We start from the raw sequence: 6700 nt of genomic DNA on the forward strand, positions 1-6700 counted from the left end.
CTGTAAGGAATCTCACTCTGTTCTTGGATAAGGAAATGATCAAGGACTTGCCTACTCACAATTAATGGAAAAAAAAGAGCTGAAGGCCTTTATTAATCATTGCACAATAAGGAAGTCATACTGGTTTGGCTCCCTTCAATAGGGCTATTTGGTCACACCTACCTAAGTGGTTTGGCATCCCAACCATCTCCCTGCGTGCACCCGGGAGGAGGAGGGAAGGGCCTCTGCGCCCGCCTGCCACCAAGGGGCCTGGCCACCAGCTCTCGGTGCAGGGACCAGGGAGTGCCCATCTCTCTTTCCCAGGGCACCTCTTTTTAGGAATCTCTGCCCACTGTATGCACCAGTGCTGCCTGTCCCTGTGCTCTGGGCACAGGTTTCTGCCCCAAGCCCTGGCATCCAAAAGGAGCAGATGTTTACGCATGCCCTGTGCTGGAGTTTCCTCCCTGCCAGCTGCGGAGGTCCCTGCTGGGGAGGGTCTCCTCCCAGGGATGCATGCCACCACCCAGTGACCACAGCTTCTCACTCTGCTGCTGGGCTTCTGCTCGGGGCCCTGGCTTACCTCTCGTGGCAGCCAGTCTGTTTAAAGCCCAGATCCAGAAGGCAGTTTGTGGCCAGATGTGATGGCTGGCGGGTGCCTCTGAAGTGCCAGGAGACAGATGTTCCAGCACTGACTGGGCTTTGGCTGCCCTACGAGAAGGTGCTGGGGAGAATTTTATAGTGAGCAGCAGGACAACATCAGCATGGGATGAGAAACAACACTTCAGGTGCCCTGGCTATGTCTCAGGTGCCTTTCCTAGGTGAGCTTGTGCAGGCTGAAGTTTGCAGGGCTGAACAGCCCAAGCCAGCTGAGCCTGTGCTGCCTGGAGGGGGAGAGCATCATCTCATCTTCCCTGTGCTGGGAAGTGCAGAGTGCCCTTCGACTTGCGCCAAGCTGCAAGCTGTTGTGGTGGAGGTAAGGAGGCTTGGCTTTGAAGCGGAAGGTGATGTCTGCTTGCATGCCTCTCTAAGCAATCAACATCTGACCCCTGTAGCACAGGACAAGAATACAACTTTGCACCCGAAGTAGGCACCAAGGCAGCAGAGGCTCGGCAAGGATTAGCGGCTCCTCTCCTCTTTGGCCCCTGCTGTGAACCGCTGGGAAATTGTCCCCACTGCCTTTTAAAAATGAGCGTAAGAAGAGTCCTGCAGCGTGTTGGAAACTCTTGAGCCTTCAGCTGTTGACTGCAGTTAGTGCGAAGGCGGCCTCAGTGAGCGTGCAAATGTGCCATTTGCCAGCACTTCCAGCTGCTGCTGATGAGACCAGGAATGGCAGCAGCCGTGCTGGTTGCTGGATGGCCCTTTTTCAGCATCTGATGAAAAATTAAACACCCATGGTTTTGGGAATTGTGTCTTCGACAAAAAGTCATGTTTTCCTGGTGTTCAGGTGGGACCAGTTGGTGCTGAAGTCACCAAAATTTCCACCTGTGCCAGCCCAGGTAGCTGCCAGTCTTCCCTCCCTTTGCACCCCTCTGTCTCAGTGCCGGGGTGACAGGCGGGGGGTCTCGGGTATGAGAAGGGTTGGGGAACCCCCCTGAGTCTCCTTTCATTAACACCAGTTCTTGGGGAAACCTTTCCGTGACTACATTGATGCTGTCAGCGAGGCGTTTTTTTAAGGCACCGTGCCAGCTCATGTTTTTCAGATACCTGCTCCATGACGGGTGCATTCCTCAGCTGCACTACATCCACTCAGCCCCTGCTCATGCAGTAATTAGCCAAGTGTTTCCTGGCTGCCTTTAATTACAGCCACAACTATTTCCTTGCTCTAACACAACGCCTCTCAATGACAGCACAGGGTTTAGGACCCGTCCAGCATGGAGCGCAGTCCCAGCACGTGTTGGGATGCCACTGTGCACCAGCAGCCGCTGATTTGAACCCGAAGGGCTCATACCCCCTCGGTGAATCACATTTTTCTTTTTCAACCTCAAGGTCATAATTGTCTGCACTGGGAATTAGCGGTGTCTCCCTGGCACCCAGCTGAGAGACACGGGGCATTATAAACCGGCCAGAAGGGCAGGATCCTCCTCAAATCTGCATTTGAGTCAGACGCAGCTGTAATTTGCCCCATGCAGTGGCAAAGCAGCTCAGCTGTAAAGTCACGGAAGGAAAGTGCGCATCACCTTCGTGGCCTCATCATGGTTGGTGCCCCAAAGTTTTCGTGCTGACGGCAGCAAGGAGGGCATCCAGCCCACCCGCGGGCAGCCCACGGCTCGTCGCTGGGGGTATGCGGCCTCACAGGGCTGTGTCTTAGAGCAGCACGCAAAAGGACGAGGTTTCCCCCCCTTCACCTTGCTAACGCGGTGGCAGTTAGCCGACCTGGTGGTGGGGGTGTTGCCGTGGCTGAAGCCCGCTGTATTTCTGGTCACAATACGCGCCTTCAGCGGCTTCCAGCCAGCTTGGGGGCTGCCAGAAACCAACGCAACAGCTGCCGGGCTCAGCCTCGCGAGGCTGTGATCTATAACGTGCATTGTCTTTTTATGTAATGTGTTTTATTAAACATCTTCTAAAGCTTACAAGTGTCCCCAGGACATAACTCTCCAGCGCAACGTAACGCTTTGCCAAGTAATGAAGTATGATTTATGGCGGTAACGGTTATCCTATGTTTTTTTAAACAAATTATTACAGCAATAGCTCTGTCGAATATAGGAATATAACATGCTGCATTTGGCACGTTTATGACAACAGTGCTCTGGTTTTCTTAACTCCACAGTTCGGTGTTGGCAGTATTTCAAATTCTTGAGACAGATGTTTAAATGAATTTTTTAAGAGGACAGTGAAATACTTTTAAAACATCATACGGCTCTGAGTGTCTCAATATGAGCAGCAACGTTATTTCTTTAACGTTCAGGTAGGGCAGGGCAGCACATGGCCTCTCTGGTTTAGATCTCACAGTAAATGATGGAAGTAGCAAATGTTGAATTAGCTTTTCTGGGGCATCCTGGCCTGTTGTTACTTTTTGGCTGAGGTGGGAAGGGGGGGGAACAGACACTTGACCTTCTCCTGGATTTAGTTCGTGTTCGCGTCTCGTTTGTGAGCAGTGAAAACAGATCCACATTTGTTTTGAATGCAGTTCCCACCACGCTGATACAGGACTAAGTGGTCTCGCGCTGACATTTTGAGTGTGTCATTGTGGTCCCAGTGGTTAGGGTTTCAGGCCAGAAATGACAATCATTTGGAAAAATGTAAATGAGAACCCTGGTCACATAGCTGCCAAGCAGATAGCATTCAAGTATTTCCATCAAAACACTGAAAAATCTTGGGTTTAAAAAAAAAAAATCCTTTTTTTTTTTCTTTTAAAGGTATTGGCTAAAACTGACGAGAGCACCATAGTTAACAAAGCCAGGGTGGCTGTCTCTGGCATTGCTGTTTGCAACTTTCAATCATGGAAAGTCAGAGCCCACAAAGGCAGAAGTCAGCATTGTTGGAGACATCATCGCCCTCGGCGTAGCGTGTGTTTGCGGCTGGGAGAGGAAGGCGCCCCGCAATGAGGCTGCGCACGCAGTCAGTGCAGAGAGATTGAAGACAAGGGAAGCATCAGTAAAGCAATGAACACTTATATTTAATTTACATTTGACAATTTGCACATAAATAATGATGTAAACCAATACGTAAACATATGAGAGTTTGTTGTTCTAGCAAAGTAAAAAGCCTGTTAACTTTGGTCAGAGTCTTTCTTAAGAGAGACAAAAAAAACCCCAAAACACTGTTGATTGTTGCTACATTCACATGTAAAACTTCTAAGGGAAGGGGGAAACAGTAAAGAGAAGTAACAATTCTTAAAGCTGATGCATATAAATTGTTGTAAAATTTGTATCAAATACAAGAAAGCACTACAGGCAAATAATAGGAAAAGTGTGTGTCCAGTGACAGAGTAGTGATACTTTGGTTTATCCTACAAGTACTATATTTATGAACTATTGCTACATTTAAAAGATGTCAGCCTCACAATCTGCAGGAGTGGAAATGTAATGAACTGTAGTCCTTCAAAAGCTGTGTTGAGAGACTCATATTTCAGGATCATTTGTTCTTTAACAGAAGGCATTAAAATAGTTTGCTGAAAAAAAGAAATCACCGAATCCTGGATTGCTGAAGTGGGCTATTTTAAAAATTGGAGGAATATAACCAGACAAACAGATATACATGGAAAGGAGGTGTGTAATAATGCTACTTATATTTATGCAAGTTGACCGTGCAGCTCGTTAATGGCAGGGTAAAATGAGACTTCCATCCTGCCCTTCACTCTGTTCTGTGAACACACCATGCACGGACCATATTTGGCTTCAAGTTACATTTTGTGGCTGTTTGTTAACTGACCACCCGCCTCCTTCCCCCCAGTACACGCTGCCGGGAGAGCAGGGGACCACTGACCCCTGTCCTACAGACATGGTCATTCCTGCCGAATTTGCCGAGACGCCACGTGTGGGTGACGTTATTCACATAAGGTGTTTGCAAGTTCGGGCTTCACCGGACAGCTGTGCATGTGTACTTGCAAGGGATGAATGCCTTAGTACAACCTTCTGGTTTTGAGGTCATTGGTAATATGCAAAACTGGATAACATTTGCTTTTCACACTTAGATGAAAAATAGGTTTTATTACATGGTTTGGCTCACAACTTAAGTGGTATAAATATATATACATATACATATATAGTATAGTGGTATAAATATATCTATAAATATACATGTATTTTTTGCTACACCTCAAACGTCACCATATCATCTTTGGGCTTAGCAAAACAAAAAGATAAAAGGATGTGCATTCTATCTTTCCCTGTGCACATTTTGGTTTCTTCTCTAAAGTAGCAAAGCATTTAGATAAAACAGCATTGTCTGCACCACTGGACACAAGCACTGAGGTAATTGTTGTTCAACAACTTTGCAATGCCCTTTTCTTCTTTAATTAAATTAACCACAAAATGTACAAACACAAATACTGAGAAAAATCTGAGTCGTACAGGAAGGAAGAAAAAAACGTATGTGCCAGGAAAGGACTTTGTTCCCCACTTCTACCCAGGCAAAGTGGGAGAGGAAAATATAAGTAAAACTGAACCCCTTCTTTCTCAGGAAATCTGACCATCTTTTTTTCATCCCTGGTAGGCTCTGGCCAGAAGAAGAAGAAGAAGAAGAAGAAGAAGAAGAAGAAGAGAAAAAAACAAAAAAAAAAGGAAAGAAAGAAGTCTGCCAAAAACTTCCTTTTAGACAGAATATGAAGAATATTTGTGTGTTTGCTTTTAAACTGCTTTTGGAAACAAAAAAATGTAAATGAGATTTTATTTTGGAAGAGCCACTTTAAGCTGATGCATTCCTTTGGTCATAAAGTTACATGACAATGTGTGGGGCTATAACTGTTCTCTAAAAACCTGTGGTATTGTCCATGGCAGGTAGGCGTTTGCTGTGCCACATCTGTTCGGGGTAGAGCTACAAGCAGAAGAATCTCTCCTGTCTTCAGAGAGGCAGGGGGAGCAGTTTCTTTCCTGCTTGCTGCTACTCTGGGTTGGTTTGGGTTTTTTTTTCCCCTTTCCAATTCCCAGTGGGGTGATTTGCACATGAAAGTACACACCATTTTTTTCAAACCAACAGATCTAGGATTCTGTATGTCAAATGTCCAACTTTGGCAATATGGAAAACCACATTTGTTTAAAAGACATCGATACATAAAACATATTTACTGAAACCCCAATCTTAGGTTCTTAAAACAGATGTGCAGAAAAAAAATATCTACAAAGAATGGCCATAAAACGAAAAATAAAAACATTTAAAGTAAAAATTACAATGAATTTTCCAGTCATTGTAAACATTTTCCTAATTATTGCTTTTAGAATGATTAATTGCATAATAAATTATGAAGTACTATCATTGAAAAAATAATTATGGATGATTGTCTTTTAGTAACTGGCGAGGCAATGCACAGTCCTTTGCCTCTTTTTATGCCCTGAGAAAACAGTAACTTTGGAGTTCCTTCTTTCAGCTGGAGAGCGTAGGGAAACTACTGTAAGCCAAGATTGCTTTGCAGCATTGAAACTATGTACAAGCAACTGCTACAGGCACCCTGACTTGCCAAGTCATAAATAAAAAAAACCAAAAAACACTTTGCCGAAAAGTCTTAAGGGTCCATTGGTTCAACTGTTTCTTGCTTGACCTTTACAGGTAACAGAGGTAGTGGGTGACTGTGAGGCAACTTCATAATTGACATATCTGACGACTCGTAAAGGTTGCATCCTGAGGAGATAAGTCCATTTTCCAGGTTCCTCTGTAGAGATACTTTCAGATTCGCTCCTTCCATTTCCCTTCTGAGCATGGTCAGTATATCCTTCTCCACGATCGATGTTAAGTCGATATTGTCCTCCACTTCTTCCAGCTTGTCGGCATTGTCACTGATGTCAAACTTCTCAATCTCCTCATTGATTCGATTCAGGTCCTCCATGGAGAGGCCGGAGGCAGGGGCGACGGGGCAGTTGCCCTTCAGGTGGACCTGGAGGCTGCACAGGTGAATGTAGCTCTTGTGGCAGTGGATGCATTTATGGGGACGTTCCCGGGTGTGGAGACGCTTGTGCAGCTTCAGGTGCACAAACTGGGTGAATTTGGCCGGGCAGAGCTTGCACTGGTAAGGCTTCTCTCCAGAGTGGAGCCGCAGGTGGGTTTTGAGATTGCTGGTGCTGCTGAA

General features: G+C 45.9%; 1 protein-coding gene across 1 annotated transcript in view; it reads right to left on the reverse strand.

Annotated features, from left to right (window-relative positions):
- Positions 1-6030: 6030 nt before the first annotated feature.
- PRDM1 (PR domain containing 1, with ZNF domain) overlaps positions 6031-6700 on the reverse strand; it is a gene marked incomplete at its 5' end in the record, with an annotated part of 14073 nt that continues 13403 nt past the window's right edge. The window contains one exon of the mRNA XM_010087283.1: positions 6031-6700. This exon is cut by the window's right edge and continues 6 nt beyond it. Coding sequence (XP_010085585.1) covers positions 6140-6700 — 561 coding nt within the window.

Source organism: Pterocles gutturalis, unplaced genomic scaffold (assembly GCF_000699245.1).
Source record: "Pterocles gutturalis isolate BGI_N339 unplaced genomic scaffold, ASM69924v1 scaffold3341, whole genome shotgun sequence".
Taxonomy (NCBI): domain Eukaryota; kingdom Metazoa; phylum Chordata; class Aves; order Pterocliformes; family Pteroclidae; genus Pterocles; species Pterocles gutturalis.